This window comes from Drosophila eugracilis, unplaced genomic scaffold, assembly GCF_018153835.1.
Source record: "Drosophila eugracilis isolate 14026-0451.02 unplaced genomic scaffold, ASM1815383v1 contig_2088, whole genome shotgun sequence".
NCBI lineage: Eukaryota > Metazoa > Arthropoda > Insecta > Diptera > Drosophilidae > Drosophila > Drosophila eugracilis.
The window spans coordinates 2745008-2767711 of NW_024572964.1; the positions used below are offsets into that span (position 1 = coordinate 2745008).

Here is a 22704-nt window from a genome sequence, read left to right on the forward strand (position 1 = left end):
CTTCAAATAAATATTTGATGTTTATTGAAACTCAATTTGATATACATATAGTGTGGGTCTCTTTTTGTTTTTCTACAGTTATTTTAGGTATAATAATATATATATATAATGTGTACGTTCATATTCATATAGTTCACATCTGTGTATATTGTTTTACATTGTGTACGCAGGTAATTGCTAAGTTATTTTTTAACAAGTAGTAGATTTGTATTCTTATAAGCCTTGCTACAGCCCACTCGGCACTTTTGAAGCGCAATCCTCCCCAGATTCCAGCCCAACGCTACACGCTGATATGGTGTTATTTTTACAGTTTTCTTTCATCAAAGTACTCGATACCAACTTCTGGCTAAGTACAATCAATAAGTAATAGTAGTCGTAGTATTAGAGTTAGTAGAAAAGACCAAAATTACCTAAGAGTAGTTGATAGCAGCTCACTTTGCCGATTAAATAGCTCCATCGACTGTCGGAACATTAGTAAGTACGTAGTTTTAATTTTGAGATAGCACAACCATTTTAGTTTTCGTTACCCAACTAGGTATATAAAACAACAGCCAGATTGTGAAGAGTAATTAGCCAACCGAAAAAAAACAGGAATATCTTTGTGTGTTCCACTTTTACCCTGACTACCTTGACAACTAACAAGTACTTACAAGATACAACAATGGATTATCTGGTACTAAGTATTTTCTTCTTTGGGTTTTTAAAGCAACATCTAACAATAAGAAAAGCCCGCAACTGCCCTTGAAACAGATACAGATACAGGTATACAGATATACATATAGTTGCTGTTACGGTTAAAGAGTCGTTAAGTTTCGCCAAGAAATGGTTTGAGCTTGAGGACATTTTAGCTACCGTAACTAACGTTAAAAGTGTTAGGGACAGTAAAAGTTCCACAATGTCCTTGCAGCTTAAGTACGCTACGTAAAACGACTCAAGGTGTAAGCTTTGTATAAATAAATCTATATGTGTTTGTAACTTTAGTTTGAAACTCCAAGTCGTTAGGCTGAACGCTGATTAGATATTAGATTTATACACAGCTTCCGAAAATGTAAATTTTTCACTTTTTGTTTCATTACACGAGATTGTCCTGTTTGTGAGGCTGAAATGTCTGGAGAGTTTGAAGAGCGGGGTCAAATGGGAAAAACAGGAAGAGGGGGATGTCTTTAATCTGCCGCGTTGCAATCGATGCCCTACCATAAAATGACTACAGTAAATTCGTCTTAATCACTCTTTAATCGCACTCACTTCTCCCACCCCCACACTAGCACACACACCCATAAAGATTGTCGATTTAAACTAGATTCTTTTCGTTCGAAGTTTTGAGTTTTGGAATTATCAAAGATTATATAAGTAGATCTTCAGTTGTCAGATTTTTGTGGAGCAGTTGAAACCTTGGCGGGGTTGTCAGCTTTACAGATAGTTGGGGCTAGCCTATTTGGTTTTTGGTTTTTGTCTGCGCAACATTTAATTAACACTTATTCGGATATACGCCTCTTGTCAGCTGCCGAGCTTTAAATCCCTCTCCGTGGGGTGAGTGGGTGTCCTCACCCACTTCGTTGCCTTGAAATTTCAACATTATTGTTTTGGTGCCCGTTTCGTTTCCATTCTTCACGTCCCACGTCCATTCAAATGCGAACAACATTAAATTTTCACAAACACAACAAGCAAAAATATATAAACGCGTGTACATCTATGCTTCTGGTACTCCGATTCCTCAATTATTGTGCTGTCTGATATTGGTGTTCCCCACTTAAGGTGCTGCCCTACCTGTGTACCTTACTTACAAAGCTCTCTCACCACGAATATTAGTATTTTATTTAGTGTATCATAACCCATAACCCAACCGATTCCACCTGCCAGCCCGTGCTAAGCTCATTTAACTATAACTAATACATACAGGGGACGTAATACTTCTATGGGGATTATCTGCATATCTCGGGTTAACAATTTATATATTTATATGTGGTGTCCAAATCTTAGGCGCTAACAAATTGAGCTTGCAGTGGCATTATTTCCGATTCCAGTGGACTTCGGCACTGCCTGTGGACTGCGATTGCTGGGTTGTTCGGTCAGGGAGAGTTGTCCGAATCGGAGCCTCCATAACTGTGCATCGGGAAGAGCGGATACCACCCGTTGATAGGCTGTCCGATGCTCACCTTGTCCAGGTTCACCTCCGTGCCGCCCAATCCTTGGTTGTGCTCGAATCCCACGCACCGCTGCCACACCATGATGACAATGTTCCGTCCAAAGACGTCCGAGCTCTGTATTTGCATGGAAATTCGTTATCGTTATGCGTTATTCGTTTGGGTAATTACACGGCTTCCAATAAAAATATGGCGCGTGCCCAACGGGGAGCATCCACCTGTGACAAGTTAACCCTCTGTATACCCAAGGAACCTTGGGGACTGAACAAAATGTTCAACAAAAAGCAAAATTAATTTAAATTTAATACAAATATTTTAAAATATTTCAATCTTTAAAAAAAACTTTAAAGAATGATTTCATGTGACTATAAATTTCAGATTGAACATAATTTATGTGACTAAAAGATTCCTTTGGCTCCTTATAGGAGTATCTGGGTATACAGAGGGTTAAGGCTGGGCCATCTGCTAGCCACCCGCTGGGCGCGGAAATTGGCCTCGTCGATGCGGTCCGGCCAGCAGCCATTAATCGCATTACAATGCAGGCAGGAGGTAATAACATCCTGACGTGGCCATGGTCAGCATCGGGATGGTGTTATGCTAGCATCATCGTCATCATCATCATCATCGTCACCTGCCAGGTGTTACAACAATGGGCCATTTGCTCACCTGGTACTTAATGGTTTGGCGGTAGAGGGGCTCCGCCGCATGGCGCACGACGCGCGTCTTCTTCTTGTGGCGCAGGCGGTCTCCGTCCTTGATGTAGCACTTCACGTACGTATCCGGCGGAGTTTCGCAGTCCTCGTTGACAATGTTACGGGCGCAGATTAGCTGAAAACGAGGTATAGTAAAAGGGACAATAAAATATGTGTATATAATAGCAAGTCCAAGGGATCCATAAGAAGAGACTCCCTGCTCATAACACAAAAATTCCCATTTTAATAACTTGTCCTTGTAAGTAAGTGTCCTTAAAATATGTTCTCAATTTGAAAGTAGTATTAAAAATTTAATTTATCTTTTAATTTTTAGAATTTACTTACCTCCACCTCCACATTGCCCTTGATCTTGAGGAATCCCATCTTTAGCTCCCCGTACCTCGCCGTGGTCAGCCGATAGCCCTTGGGATGGATCTGCGAGGGTCCAAGTTTGAGGCCATAACTAGATTCCCCACCCGTGATGGTGGACGTGTTGACATAGCTGCCACTTAGGGTCTTTACCACGCTCTGCTTCCGCTGCGGACTATCTGGTCCAGGGTTCTCTACACCCAGCCCGATGCTGCTCCTCTGATAGACACTACCCTTGCGAGTGGGCGTGCCTAAGGGCGGGGTTTCGGTGACCTTCGCCACATACATGCTGCCCTTCCTCTGCAGCGTAGTGGTGGTAGTGGGTGGAGCCTGGGATTCCCCCAACTGGAACATGCTGCTCTTGCGCTGCTGCAATTGGTTGGTGGCCAGCAGTTGACTCTGCCGACTCGAGTCCTGGGCCACATTCGACACCGAGGCGGCCTGTTTGAGCCGGGAAAGCACCTGCTTGGGACTCTGTGGTGGCAACTGGTTTCCTGATCCCTTCCAGCGCGGTCTGTAGCGCTTATCCTCGTCCTCGGATGGCGGACTGGTGTCGGCATTGCCTACTCCCATGGGCAAGTGCTGTTGCAAGTACTGTTGCTGCTGCAACTGTAACTGCTGGAGCTGCTGCAATTGCTGCTGCTGCTGCTGCGACAAGTCCAAGACGGAACTCTTGCGGCTATTCGGTCCGCTCGGCAATCCAACGCGACTGGCACCTGTTCAGGTGAAAATCAGAAGTTAGTGCACATCCCTACGCATTCTTACGCGCTTTTGAACTCAACTCAAAGTTTCAAGTATTACTGGCAGTGATGGGTTAACTACCATTTACTATATGTCTACCTATGTAGAGGGTACAGGCAAACTACAGAAAAGGATATCTTGCTACGGTCAAAGGTCATAATGAACGCCTTTCGTAGGGCATAGAATGAATGGTGTTATAAAGGACTAAGGACTAGGACTAAGACAAGAAATAGGCGAAAGCTACATCGAACAAAGCATGCAGATCAACGACATTAAAATCAGTAGTCATTTTTAAAATTTTTGATATTTCACAATGTTTTTAGACAAATTGGTATCGTTTATACAGTAAGTTTCAAGATGCCGGTAATGGACGTGGACACTGCCCTTCAGACTATCGGTAAAACGATATAGCAATACGATTCGAAATATCTATTTCCAAAGATCTCCATCAGGTTATGGGTTTGGCCAGGTGATAATTTTCATCGTTTGCTTCTTCACGTACATGTACTCCGTATCCGAAGCCATGAGTGTGTCCTATATCGTGGTGCTGACGTCATGCGAGTTTGCGACGACCGCAGGTGAGAAGACTCTATTGGCTAACTCCCTGTTGGGTGGAATGGTTGCCTCCGGACTGTTCGTTGGCATGCTGGCGGATAAGTATGGCCGGAAGTTCACGCTCCGGCTAGCATTAATAGGAGCATTGGGCTTCTCAATGCTATCCGCTTTGATGCCAAACCTTTATGCATTGTCGATAACACGGATGATTGTGGGACTTTTGTATGTAGCCTGATTCCTGAGTGCAAAATGCAATTTGTTTAACAATTAATAAATTTCTTCGTCAGCCTCTCCGCAGTTGCCTCCTTACAAGTGGCCTTTCTGACGGAGTTTCATACACCCAAATGGCGGCCACTCGCGGTCACCCTATGCAGCCAATCGCAGAGCATGGCTTTGATATACTGTCCACTGGTGGCCATGGCCATCTTGCCCCACCACTTCACCGTTACTCTTAGCAGTCAATTTGATATGCGCCCCTGGCGGTTTCTGATGATGGCCGTGGAGATTCCCGGCTGGATAGCTCTTGTGGGTATCTGTCTTGTGCCCGAGACTCCGTATTTTCTCTTGTCCATCAATAATGGGGAAAAGGCCATCTTGGCCCTGAAATGGATATGCCGGAAGAACAGAAAAAACTGGGAGGACTTCGACATTATTTTGGCCGAAAATGAAAGAGCCACGGTCGTACCGGAGGGATTCTTTAGTAGCTTTTTGTATGATAGTTTCCGCCTCTTCAGGAAGCCTTATTTCACCAAATTTTTCATTTGTCTGATGCTCATTTTTGGACTATTCTTCAAGTAAGTGGTATTAGTCTACACTCCTAAGTTAAGATAACCCCTAAGGAAAATATTAACTGACATTAAAGCTGGTTATCTCACATACAGCTCCGTTGGCATGGGCATATGGTTTCCAGTTATCCGCAACATGGACAATAGCGTCTCTCTACGGCTGTGTGACCTCATCAAACGTAATCCACAATTTGCGAGTTCCAAGGAAAAGCTTGTCAATGGCACGGAAACGGAGGTGCCGCCAACGTGCCACGATGTGATGACTAACCTGATTGATCCCATCTACTATGGCTTTTCCTACATGGGATGTTATATTCTGTCGACTATTTTGTTGCAGTGCCTTCTCCGGAAGTATGTGATCGCGACCCACATCATAGTGGCCTTCGTCTTGGGATTGGGGCTAAATGTTGTGAAACAACCTACTATGTTGCTGATCTCCTACACCCTCATGATAACTTTACCAGGGGTCCTCATCCCGCTGTCCACGTCGGTGTTAATCGACTTTCTTCCCACTCATTTGCGAGGAAAGGCAATCTGCTTAGTCAGATCCATTGCGCGGTTTGGAGCCCTGCTGGGCAGCACTTTGGTTGGGATGTTGTTAAAGGTCTCCTGTGATCTAACCTTGAACATATTCATTCTATACCTGGCTGTTTGTATCGTTTTGGCCCTCCTTCTACCCGAATAGAGGCTCGCAGAGTTGAAGACAATATTCATTTTTACTGTGCTTTGTCTATATATAAATACAATTGGAAGATATGAAAGCCGTTTGCCTAGCAATCCATATTTTTGTTTCAACTTTTATAAATTAGTTGATATAAATAGGGTCAACATTTGGTTTTGTTTAAATTATAGTTGAAAAAATGATTCAAAAGAACGCCGACGATGAGTGACATAGATGATTTGTTTGAGAATCTGGGTAAGGCTTGTTCATATGGGGAGGTTATTACTTCTTGATCCTTGTGGTCCATAGGCTTCGGAAAGATGCAGTACATCATTTCATTTTGCTGCTTTACCCTGCAGCTGTGGATAACCAACGAGCAGCTGGGCTTTGGAGTAGTGGTAGCAGGAGCAACTTGTGAGCTGCATATCGATGATGAGCGGCTAGCCTGGCTAATGGCGGGAAACTTTGCCGCCCAAATGATATCTTGCTATGTATGGGGCGAACTCTCTGATGCGTACGGAAGACGCAAAATAATTTTGTCTGCGGCGACGACAGCAAACTGTTTGTCCATACTTTCGGCTTGTATGCCCGAATATTGGAGCTTCTTAGCTGTACGAACTATGGCGGGATTGTTGTAAGTAGAGAGGACTTTCCCTATCTAACTTCTGTTAACAGTGATCCTTTCTCCTTCGTCTCAAAGTATTTCGGGTGCAGTGGTTTGTGTTATGACCTACTTGGGCGAGTTCACAAAGATTACCCTGCGCCCCACAGTGCTGAACTTCATGAGCTATGCCATTGGTATAAGTCTGATCTATGTGCCGTGTAAGAATATATTCATTACCCTCTACAGGTAAATAAATATTTCTTCTTTTCGTTAGCTTTGGCCGGGGGTCTCCTTCCCTTGGAAATCGAGCCCAGGCCCTGGCGCATACTGCTTCTGAGCAACCAGTTGCCCGGAATCATCGGATTAACCATGCTTATCTTCTTGCCTGAGAGTCCCAAGTACTACTTGTCAGTCAGCGAGCAAGAGAAGGCGTTGAAGGTCATGGAAAGGGTCTGTCGGATGAACAAGGGCAAGGATGTAACTCTGGTTAGTATGGGAGTGAGCTCACTCTCACAGCTACGCATGCGCAACAAGTAAGCATTCGTGTTTAGATTGAGTTTCGGTTCCCAAATAATTTCCTTTTGGGGCAGGGCAGACAACCAACGCCGGTGGCACGATATCAAGGTCCTTTTTGCAAGACATGGCAAAATCATGTTATCTTTCTTGTTTGTGGTGTTTAGTTTGTCTGGACTGTGAGTTTTGATTAATTAATTTGATGATGATTTAATGAGTAAATCCTTCTGTTAGAGCGTTTTCATTGCCCTTCTGGATGCTACGAATCCGAGTGCTAACGGCTCATGAGAAAGAGCCCCAGACGATGTGTGATCTCTTGGATGGAAAGAGTAAAGAAGGAGGAAATCGAATGGTGCACAAGGTAAGTTCAGGTGTTTTAGTATGGGCCTAGAACTTCGAGATTGTTCCGTACAGTGCCACCTGGACTTTGATGAAATGCTGGATCCGATTATCCACGGGTGTGTCGTACTCAGCTTGTTTATCGTTACCAGTTTTCTTTTGATATTTCTTAATCGTCGAATGGTCATTTTTGTATATATTTTTATTCCCATTTTGGGCAGCTTTGCCTTGAACTTCAGCAAGCATCCTACCCTCATACTTATTAGTTTTTTTGCTCTTATGGACCCGCCCATGTGCAGCATCAGGCTGTGCCTTTCCTTGCTCATAGATCTCGTGCCCACCCATCTCAGGTAAGTCCCTTCCTGTTAGATATCGCTTTCTAAACTGTTTTCCAGGGGTAAAGCCATTGCTCTGACCGTTATGATGGGTCGCTGTGGTGTTTTGTCGGCCAGCTTGTATGTGGGTTATACCTTGCGGTACAACTGCTATGTTACCTTCAATCTCTTCATTGTTATGCTCATTAGTGAGTGTCATATTTGAAACTATATTTTTTTGATTATAAGCAAATCCTTTTAGTTTGTGGTATCCTGGTGTACTTCCTGCCCGAAGAGTACAGAATGAGAAGTATCGCGCAGTAGAGGTTTCTTGGAAATATAATAATAATATTGCGTAATTACTTGAAACTTTTGAAAAATGATGATGGGGCTCTCCCTATCTGCCCTGCCAATCAGACAATCAATCATTCAATCAATTGGGCGCACAGCGCGAAGTACAAATTTGATGCCTCCCTTGCGTCGGAAGACGGAAAAAGGATTATGGCGAAAGTTCAAATATTTTTGTGAACCAGCCAAAAATAAAATAAACGTCAAATAAACTTGGCGACAGCTGCGTTTATATAGTCTCTCGAGTGGGGTAATTTTTTTCGTATTTTTCTGGTGTGTTTGAGCCCAGCGGATATGAAAGTGCGTAAAAGGCAAAACGGAAACGGAAGGCAAGGCAATCGCTAAGCGGCTTAATAATAACTGTCGAGCAAGAAAATCGAACCGAAAGGAAAGGAAAATGAGAAGCGAAATGAGAAAACATATTGGCGAAGACATCCAACTTTTTGCTGAGCAGGCACAATAGCAGGGACACATCCTGGCAGCGGTGGTTCCCCAGTGAGAATGGAGCTGTCAATTCCTTATATATGGTACTATATACATGTACATATATCTCTAAGTATGTATGTAGAGAGGACTTTTCCCAGACAGAGACGCTGCTTATTTTCATATTTAACGGCTTGTTTGTGGCTCTGGGAAATGCGAGTTTCTGTTCAGCTTTGTTCTGTTATCGCATTTCATATTTATTTTTTTGGTGGCTTGTCTCTGTGAGCTTTCATATTTCGCATTTGCTTCGCTTGTGAAAAGTTAATTTCAAGGCTGAGCTATTTCGACGGGGCGTTGAAGGGTTTATGAGGGCGGCGAACTGTTGCGAAGCCAACAGGTAATAGGGGTTCCCAACCTCTATCCCTCCCTCTGAGCTTTGCATTTTAAACACAAATTTGTGCTCCGAGTTGCTGGCTTTTGTTCCCTCGAACTTTTTGTTGCCTTTTTTGGGCTGTGAAAATAGCATCAATAAGCTTAAATAAGCCCCAGACGAGAAGTTTCCATGTGTCCTGGGAGTCCTCCACTGGATTACCAAGAAGTACGTGAGCCTGGATGAGTGTGTAATGAGATTTCGGCTTTTTCGCAGCTCGCAGACATGCATGCGAGTGAGTATATAGAGTACAGAGTATAGACGGATACTACTAATTGTGTGTAAAAGTGGGCGTTAATTAAGTGGCATGCATGCAGCTAGCTGGAATCAAGGAATCCAGGTACTATATATATGGCGCTAATTAAGGTAGAAACCGAAGAAGAAGTCGAAGAAGGCAGGCTCAAACCAAAAACAAAATGCCAAACGCAACTCAATCTCAACTCAAGTTCATTTTGCATTCTTACCGGTGGTGGTGAGTGATGTTTTTGTTGGTGGTGGTGGTGTTCTAGTTTCTAGTGTAGTACATACTGTAGTTCTTGCTTTATTGCATTTTAGTTTTGGTTAAATTTAACTTGCTGCTAAGCTCAATTTGCAGGTATTCCTAGTTTCTTTTTGGTTTCTTGTATAATTTACAAAGGTTTTTAGGTATTTGGTTTAAAGTTTTCGGTATTTCTGTTTGCTGTTTTCGGTTTACTACCATTTGTGGTTGCTCTGGTGGTGCAGTGTGGTGGTTGATGGTTGGTGGCTCACTCGAGAGTGAGCCCTTTTCATTAGATTAAGCAAAAGAATTACGAGTGACTGACAGGTGCTGAAGGCTTTAAATAAGTGGCTTTAGTTAGTGCTTTATGCGTTAGTTTATTTGATTTTGGATTTGGATTTAATTGAATTCTGTGCGGTTCTTTTTTACTGGGCATTTCATTTAGTGTTTTGTCCAGTTTGTGTAGGGAGTGTCAAAGCTTTGATAATGCGACACCGATATTGTGGCTAATAGTGGGAAAGATATGGAAGAAGTCATTAGAGAGAGACAGTAGTAAATATATAGATGTGTTTCAGTGTGTGTGTGTGTGTGTTTCCGATGCAATGTCAGAGATATAGTGGGTGTCCACATAGCATATAGCAGCAAGGCACAGTTGAGGTTTTTGTGGGGTGGTAAAGGAAATGCAGAGAGACACAGGAATATAGCGGATAGAAAAAGAGAAGGCAGCAAGGGATCCCTTGCAGTGGGTGTTGAAGATCTCAGTTTAGTGGTAGGTGAAATCATAATTATTTTAAGTATTAGATTCCCCCTCTTCTCCCACTCAAATTCTGGTGACATAAAACAATTCCCAGGAGCATTTAGCTTGGTTTTTGGTAGTATTGATCTGACTTTTATAATTAAAAAAGGTAATAATGTCTCTCTTTAATCTTTACAATCAAGAACAAAGTGCCTGTGCAGTGACAATTTCTCAAAAGATTCTGGAATCTTCTTAATGTTCTTGGGCATCATGTCATGTCATCCTTCATTGCTACTCCCAACGACAAGTTTAGGTATATTCCCCATCTACTCACGTCTCGATCCCATGCGCTTGTGCTGCTCAGTACCCAGGCTCATGGTGCGCCCCAGCTCGCCGCGGACAGCCTTCAAGGATTTCAAGATCTCATCCGGATCGCGTCGAGCCACGGACGAACGGCGCCGGCCCACCAAATAAGACGTGGGCGGCGTGGCCATGGCGTCCTCCTCCAGCCGATTCTTTTCAGCATCCTGGAAGCTCGATCGACGCGAACCCGGCAATGAGCGCGAGAAGTCCTTGCCCAGCTGGTAGACCTCCACTTCCATGGTTTCCGACTGAGAGGAACCGCGTCGTGAGCCAGCTATCCAGGCGTGATCCGGATGCAACAGCGATGTTCCATCTCCGATGGAGTCTACGTCATCGGAGTTGGAGCGATGCATATTGTAGTCGCGTCGCAGCAACCGGGTCACATCGCCACTGGGAGCTCCTGCCCCGGCTGCAATGGAACCGCGGGGCGAGACACTCGGCGATTTGCTGATGCTAATGCCACGCAGCCCCTTGGTGTCCTCCAAGCGACACCAGATGGCCTGGTCGTCGAGGAAGGCCTGTTGCAGCTCAATGCTGCACTCGCCCAGGAAAATGGATTCAGTGTGGGGCACGAGGTCCCACAGCTGGATGTCTATGTAGCGATCCATCAAGGTGTCGGCCTTGACATGGCCGAAGGTCAAGGTGGCGTTCCAAATGGGATTCTGCGTGGGTCGGCTGACCTCCGTTTGCTGCACGCATCCATCGCCACTGCAGGTGGGGAAAGTTTTTAATATATGTTATAAAAAAGATTATTTAAGATTAACTTATGGCTTAATGTGTCAGGAAAGTAAAACCTGGAACCAATTTTGGTTTCACTTACCATTTGGGCAGAATGCGAACCTTGGCGTATGCCTCGGGGAGATTACCGTGTCCGTAGGCCTCATCCCGCAATGCCAGATCATCGCCGGCCATCAGGGAGACGACCAGCTCGTTGCGCTCGGCGTGGTACCAAACCTGGATCTGGACCCGCCCGGTGACCAGCTTCTCGCGGGCAATTTGCTCCTGCGGCGATCAAAAAGCTCGTTAGTTGGAGGTTCACATAAGCTTGGTCTGCGAATGCCTGCTGCTATTCAACTCTTAACAATCGCTTGGAATATATATATTATATATATAGTTTATGTCTGGTTTTATCTGCCTAGGGCCTAACAAAAGCATTTTGTTCGCCTTGCCTATTTACAGATGGTCGGCTGGCTTGTTTTCTGAAAATTTGCGTGTTTGTTTCGCTTTTTTGTTGTGTTCTGGCTGGGTGTGTGTGCGTGTGTGTGTGGTTATGTATGTGTACATAGCTGAACAACAAATTAAAGCAATCAAAACGTAAATAAAACTAATTAAACGAGTGAGAACGAAGGGGCGGTGGCAGGGTGAGCAGGGTGGAGCATGCTAGTTAAATTGCAACACAAGCCCCTTGGGAGGGGGCCAACACAAACACAAATACAAATGCGAAATACGAAATACGAAATACGAAATGCGAGAACTGAAAAGCAGGCACATAAATATAATGCAAATTATGATGTTCGCACACTGGAACACCGATGTGCATGTGTTCTCTATTTACAAAAGGCAAAGCACACACACACATGCACAGATAAACAAAGGGGACCGCAAATGCAATCTGCTCGGGGCCCTCTGTCTAGTGTTTTGTGTGCCCCAAAACGGAAGTCATTGCGGCGCAGTGGCGCATGAAGGTCCTGCGATTGTTGCTGAATCTACTACTAGTTACTACTATATGTATGTGCACCAAGAAAAAACACTAACTATCTGTGATTTAGTTGGTTATCTTTGTTAGTTGATAACTAAAAGGTAACTGATAGCTAGTGCCACTATAAAATGTGATCTTGATTACTATTAATTATCATAAGGTTATAGCTTAGAAACTTTCCTCTTATATAAATACCAAGTTAATGGTTATTTTGGACTGAAAATCCTTAACTTTTCAGAGGTAGTAAACTCTCTTCGATTGCCTAGTTTATAAGAATGTTTATCCCACTTAGTTCTAAAACTTAGGACAATAAACTTTTGCACATTGTTCTCAATAGCTGCCAATCATTTTAATATACTGTATCGGCTCTAGCGAATTCCCACTGGTTTTGTTATTTCTTGCCGTGTGCTAGTAGTTGGTAATATCGTGGCTTCATAACATATTCATGGCGTGTACATGCGCAGCAGCAACAACCACACGTCCGAATTGACTTTCTCCATGGCGGATCTGCAGCGGAAGCCGCCATATTGCAATAACGTGTTGCGAGCGGAAATGGAGCCCACATACACACACATACACACACATATATGTATTTGAAACTGCGAACTGTTGCTCGGTAACTTTTTACGAGCGAAAAGAAAAAATATTACATTATGCCGCACACTTTTCATCTGTGGAAATCGAATTCGTGTTGGGACTGCCTTATGGAAAGAGAGCAAAGGGGGCGTGGGAAGGTACTGGAAGGGATGTTTATTTTTATCTACAGGTAAGCAGGCACAACATGTACTTGCTGGATTATTGGAGTTTATCAGGCATCAGGCAGGCGCTGGGCGATAAAAGCCTAAGCACTTGAAAACTTTGAGGCCCGTCGTCGATAATAATAATGACGAAGGCCTCACCACGGAAAAGGCGAACTCTGGGTCTTGGGAATCCAAGGCGATGGAGATTGTTGTTAAAAGTTTTCTAATTTTCGACATTTCGAGCATTTTATGCCTCCCAGCTGTCAATTAAAGGGCGACAGCACCTGTTGCTGACAAGTCTGCCAAGACAAAAGTCACCGGGTTCCTTGGGATCGGCCGGGAGAGGGCGTAATGAAAAATTGGCACGCCCACTTGACACCTGCCCGGTGGTTTTCTGGGCACTTCGATGTGCTCCAAAGTTTTCGGCAACCGCAATTCCCCCTTTTTTCGCCCTGCAAGATAACTCAAAGTGACACAAAAGTTTGCGGCAAAAGTTGCGTATGAATAATAAACAGAGGAGACATGCCAGTGGTTGGAAAACATATAGACATAGACAAAATATATATATATATATACGAAGTATATACAGAAAAATTTAACACTTATTATTAGGAATGCCATAAGTTACAGATATTTAAGAGATATATACAGAGGGGAAGACAGAGACAAGGACAAGGTTGTTTGCTTTCAAATCGAATTGATTATACTTTCAAGAGTCGTATGCATATTGTGGGTTAACTGATTACATTCAACAGATCAATCAATATCAATATCAGTCAATCAATCAATCGCGTGGAAGGCAGCACAGCTCAAGGGTCAATCACTCTGTCATCAATTTGATGACAGTCGTATTACTCTCGGTTTTAATTTTGTACATATATTTAGATTGTTTCGGTTTTCGGTTCGGTTGTTGTTAGCCTCGTTTTTTAAGAGGTCTCAGTTTTTTGTTAGTTACTGTTTTCTTTTGGTATCTTTCATTGTTGTTTATAGCCATAACTCGTGCCAGCTGGGGTTACATTGGTTGTACAGGAAATGAAAATCGAGTTTGTATACAATCAGCACATGTTGTTCTTGTTGTTATTTATATAGTATAATCGCAAGTGATTTTAGTTGTTAAGTTTTTAGTTTTAGGAGAGATGCTAATCGGTTTAAGATTCAAGAGCCACTAAATGCTAGTCAAACTTAGGCGTAGGCTTTATGCAAATTAGGCAAAATGCAAACAAATCAAAGTGATGTACTCAAGGAATCTAAGCAGGGAACCAACTCAAATGGAATCGCAAATCAGGCAAACTAAAACCAAAACGAAAAGAGAACTTAAAAACTTGTTTGGTGTTGTGTTCTGTATCCTGGTGACCCTGGACAAAAGTATTCCTGATTGTTAGAAAAAAACCTGGGTTGATCGTCTCTATCTAAACACGAACATCAGGTACATTAGCGCACAATAAGCCTTTGTTTCGACGGATAACAAATGCAAACTGAAAGGATTCGCTGCGGAAAGTGTGTGTGCGTGTGTTTGTGTGTGTGGGTATTAATACGAGTTTGTATGGTACAGGGCTCCGCTTCGGTAGAAGAGCAAATACAGCACTATATGGTTTACAGATATTTACGTTCTTTTTTCAGGGGGTAGCGGCATAATTAAAGAGTAGTCGGGTATTATGCAAAGCCAAACTGAACAGACAGATCCAAAACCAAACGAAACGAAGCGGTAGAATCGAGAGGCGAAAGTAAAGGTAAACATTTGCTAAGCGAAAGCCAAACAAAAGCTCATAAATTGACAGAGAGAGATAAAGAGAGAGAGAGAGAGGTGGAAATTGTGTACAGGGGACACAGCGTGGCGGCAGCAGGAAACCAGGAGAGCTTGGAACGGGGCGTATACGTAATAAATAAAATGAAACCAAGGCGAAAATAAACGCAAATTGTAACGCAGCATTACATAAATCACAAAAGAGAAAGCGCACTTTACAATACATATTGACTGGGAGGAAGGGCTTTACAAAATATCTTATGGAACCTAGCTATGTTACACTGGTCATGTTTCATTATAATAGTTCTTTGTTTGGTTCTCTAAGGATATAAATACTGGGTGCTAAGAACTGTACAAACAGGTTTGAGTTTCTATATATATATATATAGCAATATGGGTTTTTCGGGTTAGCAATGCTCAATGTACAGGGTAGATAGAGTTGTGATAGAGTTGCTTTTTTCATTTACCATTTGACTGATGGCTTCGGGGGGTTGGTCGGAAGGTTGGTTGGTTGGTTGGTGGATCGGCGGATGGCTGAGTTCTGCGGATTTACGGAGATGCGGGTCTGCTGCGAAAGGATATATAAAGCAAGTCCAGGCAAGAGATTCTCAATTGTTTGCACGCGGTTCGTTTTTGTTTTGCAGTTAAATAGAGAGACTTTATTTTTCACATTTCTTTTGTTAGCCGTTTTTCAGTTTTTCAGTTTTTCTGTTAGATTTAGGTTTCTAGCACATTTTGGTACGCTGGTATACGCATTAGTGACTATTAACTGGTTGTATATATAGATATATATATATATATATGTTCAAGTATCGTATAGCGTAGAGTTGTAAATGTATACATATGGATTTCAAATTAGTACATATCTCAACCTCGAGCTGCGATTAGTGTAATCTAAAAAAATGTCATCAGTTTCTCACATTTCCATCGCACCTTCCATGACAGAGCACCTTTCAGGGCCCATTCGCACCTGCCCAAGTGACTTTTGTAAAAGGTTTCTCATAAATTACAGTTACTGGTAGTAGTTACAGTTACAATATAAGGTTAGAGTTACAGTTAACGAGTTATTAGATTACGTTTACAAGTAGGTACAGGTCTATACAAAGTGTTCTTTAGTTGCGATCGAAATCAATGTTAAGTTATCACCCATCTGACAGGAGTTACATAGCTACAAAGCATCTGTTGTAAGGTAAACGAGTAAATTCAGTTAGCTCTTTGAAAATGATGATTCTACACTCTCATTTCATCTCTCCTCCATTTTTAGCACTTCGTTATTGTGACTCTTAAATACGAATACGAGTATGTTATATGTAGGTGGGCTCCATCGTTTCTGTTCGGTTGCCGTTTCCGTTTCCGGTTTCACTTTCTATTTCATTTTCAGTTTCAATTTCAATTTCAATTTCGATTTGACATTTACAAACACAGCTCTAACACTGACACATATGTGTATAGAGAGAGAGAGAGAGAGAGTACGGGGTCTACGCTCGGACCTTAGTCGTGTACCGTACATAGATAGTATATAAGGTGTGTCTCGGGTACTTTGGCTTAAAAACACATTTAAACATTTCAACAACAAACTACTTATTTTGTTCTTACTTTTTTTTTTGGTTTGTCCAATTCGGTTGGTTTTTGTTTTTTGTTCGATTTTGCTTACGATTACAAATGTATATGTATATATATCATAAAGTCAATAACATTTAAAACACACACAAATATCGTTAAACTCTGTTCGCTACAAATTTTCACTAGTAACATTTATAAAGATTTCGGTTTATCTATAAACTATATTATAACTGGCCCAAGCCGAGCCTTTACATTTAGTTCATTTTAGTGATTCTCTCAGTAGGTCTTGTTCCTTTGTTATTATTGTATCGATTCGAGATTGCTTCTACACAAGCAGTTTTGGTTTTTCTTTTCTTTTTCTCTTTGGGGGATTAGCTCAAAATTCGTTTCTCAAGTGGATCTCCCCAGCGGAGAGCTGAGACATATCATAGACACGAATGTTACGTTAAAACTTGTTTATATCTTAAAACCCTATTGTTGGTGCTTTGTTCTTACTGTGATCTCGGGGCAATTGGATTGCCCGCAAAGAAGAAGGTTCAACCGAGGAAAAAAAGAGCTTTTCGAAACGAAAATACAACAGCGATACGGACTGTATCGGACTGTCAACGTCTTTGAGCATACTCCACTCCTATCAATATATCGCTTAGTGGCTATTTAACGTCTATTATATACGTTAGTTGGGCATGTTAGTAATATATTTTTGTAGTTTCTCGAAATCACTAAGTTCTACCAACACCGAAAAATAAATATATGTAAGTACATCTGGTGGTTATATGACAAAGAATAGCAATGAACACATTTAGCCATTTCGCATGGTTAGTAATCATAACTTGTATTAGGAATATCAAAAGTAAAACTTCAAATCCAAATCCAAATTCAAATCGAAAAGTAACAAATGAGGGGGAAACACATAGAAATCAGGAAATATATTACTCGGTTAGCTACGGTAAATATCGGGTATGAATGTGTTACCAAAAACGAAAAGTTCGAAAGGAAATCGTTGAATCAGTGACTATAAAAAGGTGAGTTTTATACGAGTATTTTTATATATACTTTTTATATATATATATATATAATATAGCATGGAAGCTGCAATCAAGTACGAAGAGTTCAATTCATTTCGTGAGCACTTTGTGAAAGCTGAAATCGTGTGGAAAACTGCTGCCAATGCTTAAGCTGCATTTAATAGCTACTTTAGATTATCGTATATGTTTAAGTTTCAGTTTCAGTTTCAGTTTTTTTGGGTTTGGCTTGCTGCACATAGCTCGGTGTGTTCTCAGTTAGGCGGTAGTTAGTATCTTTAAATCAATATATAGTATGTTCACTTCCTCGACTGCTGCCGCAGCTTAGGTTCTCTTACTCAAATCAATATAACGAAATAGTTTTATACCGGAGTTTTTGGTAATTTCCGTCTAGTTGGCGATGCTGGTGATTTGTCTGTTGTGGTTTCGGGTTCTGTTTTTATTATTTTTTTTTTTGCAATATTTCGATTGTCGCGTTCGGGAGTAACAAGAAACGAGAGCAACAAATGAAAAATATGTGAATGTCATAGCTGTTTACTTGCAGGGTAATGGTATTTACAATACACAGTGAGCTAAATAAATTTTCATAACTTACCCGCTATGAGGCCCAGGCCAACGGGACCGTCTCCCGATCGCCGAGGTCCGCTCTGCCCGCCAGCGTTTCCAGGCGGCAAATTCTCGTCGAAAAGATCACACATTCGGAAGTCCGTGGCGTGCTCCACTAGAAGCTCCACAATGTCACCGGTTCGGTCCATGATGGAGCATACCTCCTCGAAACTTCGGTCAATCAGGGACATTCCGTTCCACTCTAGGATCTGTTTTTGGATCAGAATTTAACTTATGTTAGATAAAGTTACTCTTATTCAACTTTATGTCCCGCAAAACAAATCTAATAATCTAAACTATACTTTTTTTTAACAGTGTCTTCCCAATGTTCCGTGCCGAAAAACCATCAATCATGAGCTATTAATTTAGGCCTGACATCTGGCCAAGTTTGCACTGCGGTTGGCCGCACTTCAGCACCCTTTAAGCCATCACCAATCATGGCAGTCTGGCCTAAGCACCACCCACCGCCCACCGCCCACACTTACCTTGTCGCCCTGCTGCAGGCCATTCTTCTCGGCCGCTCCTCCTGGAACGGTCCACACAATGTAGGCAAACAGCCGGCCATCGGCTCCTGTTTTTCCGCCGACGACGCGCATCCCAAAGCCACGTGCTGCGGGAGTAGACAATGTCAGATTTAATAAGAGCCAGGCTCACGCACGGGCCGATTAGGCCAAGATGCCGAGACGGATGCCAAGGGGACGGAATAATCAATAGTGGGGCTCTTGAACTGGACCAAAAATCGGGGACTGCGACTAGGCACGTACTCGCAGATACAGATACAAATTTCGGGCATGTGGCAACAATTTGCGTTGATTTCATTTGCACTTTGCAGTGGCACAAAAGTCGCTAACCGAACAGAAAACCCGACCAAGTCCATGTTGCGTATACGCCATGTCACCCGCCCTGTTTGTGTTTGTCTGCTAAGTTCTCGTTTTTTGCCAAGTCAGCGAGTTTTTTGTGGATGGCTGTTCTCTGCTGTGAATTTTCCAGTATTTTTCTTTCTCCCAAATTTGACACAAATTTATTTCTCCGACATAAACTTGACCCTTGGACATTTATAACAATTTAAGTGACCAAACAGCTTTAAGGGGGACATCTTAGTTGGCTTAAAAAACTGTTCAGCTTTTATTTTTAAAGGTTTTTCTTTATATCTTTTTAGGAAACTGCAAAACTTGCCAAACTGAAGGTGAATTTGGAGGCTAAGACATTTCGTTTGGCGAATCCAAACAATTTAATTAATTAAATTGCAATTTCTGGGGGGCTGCAGTTCAGTTTCAGGTACTTATCATTTGGCGCAGAAAACTAATTTCAACAATTTGTGCACCGAAAACTTGGGAAAGCGGATTTCCGCCGCCGTAGGACAGGCTGCAGACAATGGCCAGGAAAGTTAACCAGCCACCGGAGCAGCGATGACAATGAAATTGTGTCTCCAAGGTGAGATAACCAAGGAGAGTAGGGAGTAGGTATAAAGGGAGCCGGAAGGACAGCCTGGCAGGTCCAAGTTTTTGCGCAGGAAATGGCGGCAAACTTGGGCAGTATGCAATAAAATGTTGCGCATCCGCCATCGCTGTTGATTCAGGCGCATTGATACCCAATTAGGATAAGGCGACATTTTCCTTTCTCCTTTCTCCTTTTTCCTCACTCCTCCCCCGCTGTTTGTTGAGTGTGTTTTAATCAAAAGTTTTTTCCCGGCCTTCGCCTTAAGACTGCAATAAAAACGATATAAATAAACGCAAATCCTTTTGCTGACAACAGGGAAAAGGCCCAGATTATTCGATGACGCCACGCTTTTTGGATAACTCGCGATTAAGGCACTGAAAAGAAAAATGTTTACCTAAAGCATATGAATTCTTTGAAGCTTTTAACCTAAATACAAACAACATCTAAGTTTTCCGTACTTAAACTTTGTATTCATTTCTTAAAATCAAGAAAATCGAATGCCAATTTGGGAAGGTTTCTCTCCGAGTGCAGTCATTTGCCTTTAAGCCCGCACTTAACATGGAGCTGAGTGAAATTTTCGATTCGTTTTGGCCATAAAAATCATGAGTGGAGGTAAGGTCCTTGTTTTGGCCATGTCCAGGGTCCTTTTGTCTCTCTCATTGTCCCGCTGCCCACTGTCCGCTGGCCTTTTCCGTGCGTATTTGCCATTCTCGGCCGGGCCAGACTTTTATGATACAATTTGTTTGCCGGATGGCCAACGATTTTTTATGTGGCCATCATTGGGATTTAATAAGCCGGGCGCACAGCCACACACAAAGGTGTGTTGTTTATAGCCAGAAAGGGTCGGGGTGTCCAAGGGCTTATTCCTATTTGGGGTATCCGTTTCTTTTGTTGGCCAAGGGCCGTAAACATGCTGGCAAATTGAATCAACATTTGTATGTAGGTCATTATGTAGGCTCAGAACTTTCACTTTGAAGGCCTATACCCTTTAATTGGCCTAAGCCCATCAAATGCTCTGCAAGGGCAATCCTTTAAGAATTTCACTTTAATTGGAAAACTATCTCTAAGCTCTGCCTTTTAAATTTCTCCCCAGAGTTTCCTTTGGCAAGTTTTTAATTTGTGCCATGTCCTTGCATCCTGCATCCTGCATTCTGCCAGGCACAGACACATGCTCCACATCCTCGTAATGGCATTAAGTCAGCAAACTTTTAGCTGACACACATTGAACGACTTAATCGATGCACACACCTGCTTGCATCCCGGCACCTGTCTTCCCTTGCCTCACAGGATCCCTTCTCGGGGGAAAACAAGTCATGGAGTCATGAGCGTAAGCGATTTAGTGGCTTCTATCAGCTGCTATAAAAATTGTCTCTTAATTAAACTAGCAAAGCGAAACGCATGCAAAGATAGTACTAGTGTGTCTTGGCTATCAGGTTTTCAGTTGGTTGAAGTAATAAACTAGTTTAAGATGAACATCATCCTTTGGCAAGGGCACGGGGAAAAATGCTTGCCTTATTTGAAAGATTACATCTGATTAGCTAATCTTTTTTTATATTCAAAGTGTGTTTAAAGGCTACTTAATAAGTGTTTATCAATGTTTAGTGGAACTTTTAGTTGATTTGGCCTTTGGAAATACAAAAAATCTCTTTAAAAAGTTTTCTTCTTAGTTTTTCCTAGTGCACCATAAAGGGAAATGCCTCGATTTGAGTGACTTGTGAGGCGAAGAACTATGAAGAGGCAGCCAAGCGAGCAGTTAGAGGTTGTGGGCCAAAGTAGGCGTGGCATATGGCCACCTGTAGCTCAGATAACCAAGCACGCAATGCCAAAACCGGAGGTTCGTGATTCGCTGCAATAAATGGACACGTGTGTGTGTGGCCCATGAGGCTGCATAAAATTTCATTAGGCGTGTTAAGACGCCATTTGCTATTACACCCCAGAACCCACCTCACCTCATCCTGGCCAAAAATCTCCTCCCTCTCCGTAGACGATTAACAGTTGCTATCGGAACACTTAAAACGATGCATAATTGAAGAGGACGACGAATTGCCAGTGGGAAACAATTGAATTACACGGAACCATCGGATGCCCAATTAGCCATGCGAGTGCAGCGTCTAATTACATCTACCTGCGTGCAGGTGCTGATGTTAATGCAAAAAGTGTAGCATGTTTCTGGGCGCAGCGCTCAAATTACAAGGCATCAGGCTCCGTCAATATATCAAGACGAAATTGCAGCACAGCTGCCACAACCGCAAGCCAAAGCCCACGTATATGTATGAGGCGTAAGTCTGGCAAGGAACAAGGATAAGGATAAGGATACGGATAGCCGTGGAGGTGTACAACAAATACCAGGAGAGGCAGCCAAGGAAATGGTTTAGAACATTAAAATTCCACTTGCCTCGCTGCATATCAAATATGCCGAGCTCAGCAGGCACACTACGCAGCCACTACTGGCATGGCTATGTGGCGTATATAGATATATAGACAAGGCCCTCGGGAGTGGGTTTAACTCATGATATCGCATGGTTTGGAGCCACCCATCTAGGAACATTCCATTCGCCCGAGCTGCAGCTGCTTGTGCGTATTTGTTGGGTATTGACATTTTTTTTATGATATGCAAATTGAAATTTTATATTAGCAAGCGCACGTCGCCCAGGTGGCTAACCGATGGGAAAAAAGGGGAAATGTGTGCTGGCTGCCGGCGGCTAGTTATTTTGATTGGTATTATAGGCGCTCGTTAAGAGCTCTCCACAAGATCCAACTAAATGCCACGTACTCCAAGGGAATTATGAGTGCTTTCGAGGATGTTTGGTTATTGAAATTAAAAGGAAATTTAAGGATATTTATGGGAGAATTTTTTGATAGTTCTGGGAATATTTCATCATTGGAAAGTTCTTAAAATTTATCTAAGAACTGAGTCCCTCCTATTTTTTGAAAGATTATCGCTGTACTTTGTTTTCCAAGTATAAATTCTTGAGCATACGTTCCACTTCCGAGAAACTGGCAATCAATTTTCACTTGGAGCTGTGCTATTTGCTCGTGAAAGTTTTCACTTTCAACTTGAGTCCACCGCCAGCCCCCTTAACACTTTGCCAGTCCCTGGTTTTCCAGTTACCAGTTTTCTGCCAGTCTTTTGAAATTTGAAATTTGGCTCTGCCCTTGTCGAGAGTGCATCTAAGTGTCGGAAAGGCGGAGGCCAAAGCAAATGGAAACTGGCCAGGATGTTGGCCACTTTTTAGTGCATTCGACTTGCATGTGTTGCATGGACTGGCCGAGAGCAGGCCATGCATGCATGCATGTGCCAAACATTCGAGGCATTATTATTTATGGCCAGCAAGGCGTAAACTTTTCCATTCCCATTCGACTTTTTTCTTCTCGTTTGCACGTTCTCAGAAGAG

The 22704-nt window shown here is 42.6% G+C and overlaps 3 protein-coding genes across 9 annotated transcripts in view; 2 read left to right on the top strand and 1 right to left on the bottom strand.

The window, feature by feature from the left end:
- Window positions 1–7: 7 nt before the first annotated feature.
- Window positions 8–22704, bottom strand: part of LOC108107868 (regulating synaptic membrane exocytosis protein 2) — a 58976-nt gene continuing 36279 nt past the window's right edge. For 2 of the 4 annotated variants that reach the window (XM_017215647.2, XM_017215646.2), the window contains 8 exons: window positions 18355–18479; window positions 17859–18078; window positions 17632–17696; window positions 11316–11497; window positions 10467–11203; window positions 3182–3921; window positions 2811–2972; window positions 8–2261 (listed from right to left, as the gene is read on the bottom strand). In XM_017215647.2, the coding sequence (XP_017071136.1) occupies window positions 2070–2261; window positions 2811–2972; window positions 3182–3921; window positions 10467–11203; window positions 11316–11497; window positions 17632–17696; window positions 17859–18078; window positions 18355–18479 (2423 nt within the window). In that variant the 3' untranslated portion in view covers window positions 8–2069. The other 2 variants (XR_001772452.1, XM_017215648.2) reach the window with 2 other exon arrangements.
- LOC108107871 (putative transporter SVOPL) lies at window positions 4000–6063 on the top strand. 2 transcript variants are annotated; one of them, XM_017215653.1, is made up of 4 exons: window positions 4000–4343; window positions 4399–4723; window positions 4789–5295; window positions 5364–5534. In XM_017215653.1, the coding sequence occupies exons 1-4, from the start codon at window positions 4304–4306 to the stop codon at window positions 5431–5433; spliced, it is 942 nt and encodes a 313-aa protein (XP_017071142.1). In that variant the 5' UTR covers window positions 4000–4303; the 3' UTR covers window positions 5434–5534. The 2 variants fall into 2 exon arrangements, with proteins under 2 accessions (XP_017071142.1, XP_017071141.1); XM_017215652.1 differs by having other exon boundaries at window positions 4010–4343; window positions 5383–6063.
- Window positions 6100–8281, top strand: LOC108107872 (putative transporter SVOPL). 3 transcript variants are annotated; one of them, XM_017215654.2, is made up of 9 exons: window positions 6100–6202; window positions 6257–6581; window positions 6648–6769; window positions 6826–7084; window positions 7142–7243; window positions 7299–7425; window positions 7479–7753; window positions 7799–7926; window positions 7980–8281. In XM_017215654.2, the coding sequence occupies exons 1-9, from the start codon at window positions 6169–6171 to the stop codon at window positions 8039–8041; spliced, it is 1434 nt and encodes a 477-aa protein (XP_017071143.1). In that variant the 5' UTR covers window positions 6100–6168; the 3' UTR covers window positions 8042–8281. The 3 variants fall into 3 exon arrangements, with proteins under 3 accessions (XP_017071143.1, XP_017071145.1, XP_017071144.1); XM_017215656.1 differs by lacking the exon at window positions 7980–8281 and having other exon boundaries at window positions 7703–7753; window positions 7799–7913; XM_017215655.1 differs by lacking the exon at window positions 7980–8281 and having other exon boundaries at window positions 7703–7885.

Excerpts from the sequence above, each read along its gene's own strand:
- LOC108107871 (XM_017215652.1), top strand. The coding sequence starts at position 4,304 with ATGCCGGTAATGGACGTGGACACTGCCCTTCAGACTATCG. Across the intron at positions 4,724-4,788 it reads CGGATGATTGTGGGACTTTT|CCTCTCCGCAGTTGCCTCCT; the intron begins GTATGTAGCCTG and ends TTTCTTCGTCAG. Across the intron at positions 5,296-5,382 it reads ATTTTTGGACTATTCTTCAA|CTCCGTTGGCATGGGCATAT; the intron begins GTAAGTGGTATT and ends TCTCACATACAG.
- LOC108107872 (XM_017215654.2), top strand. The coding sequence starts at position 6,169 with ATGAGTGACATAGATGATTTGTTTGAGAATCTGG. Across the intron at positions 7,244-7,298 it reads GTGTTTAGTTTGTCTGGACT|AGCGTTTTCATTGCCCTTCT; the intron begins GTGAGTTTTGAT and ends TCCTTCTGTTAG. Across the intron at positions 7,754-7,798 it reads CTCGTGCCCACCCATCTCAG|GGGTAAAGCCATTGCTCTGA; the intron begins GTAAGTCCCTTC and ends ACTGTTTTCCAG.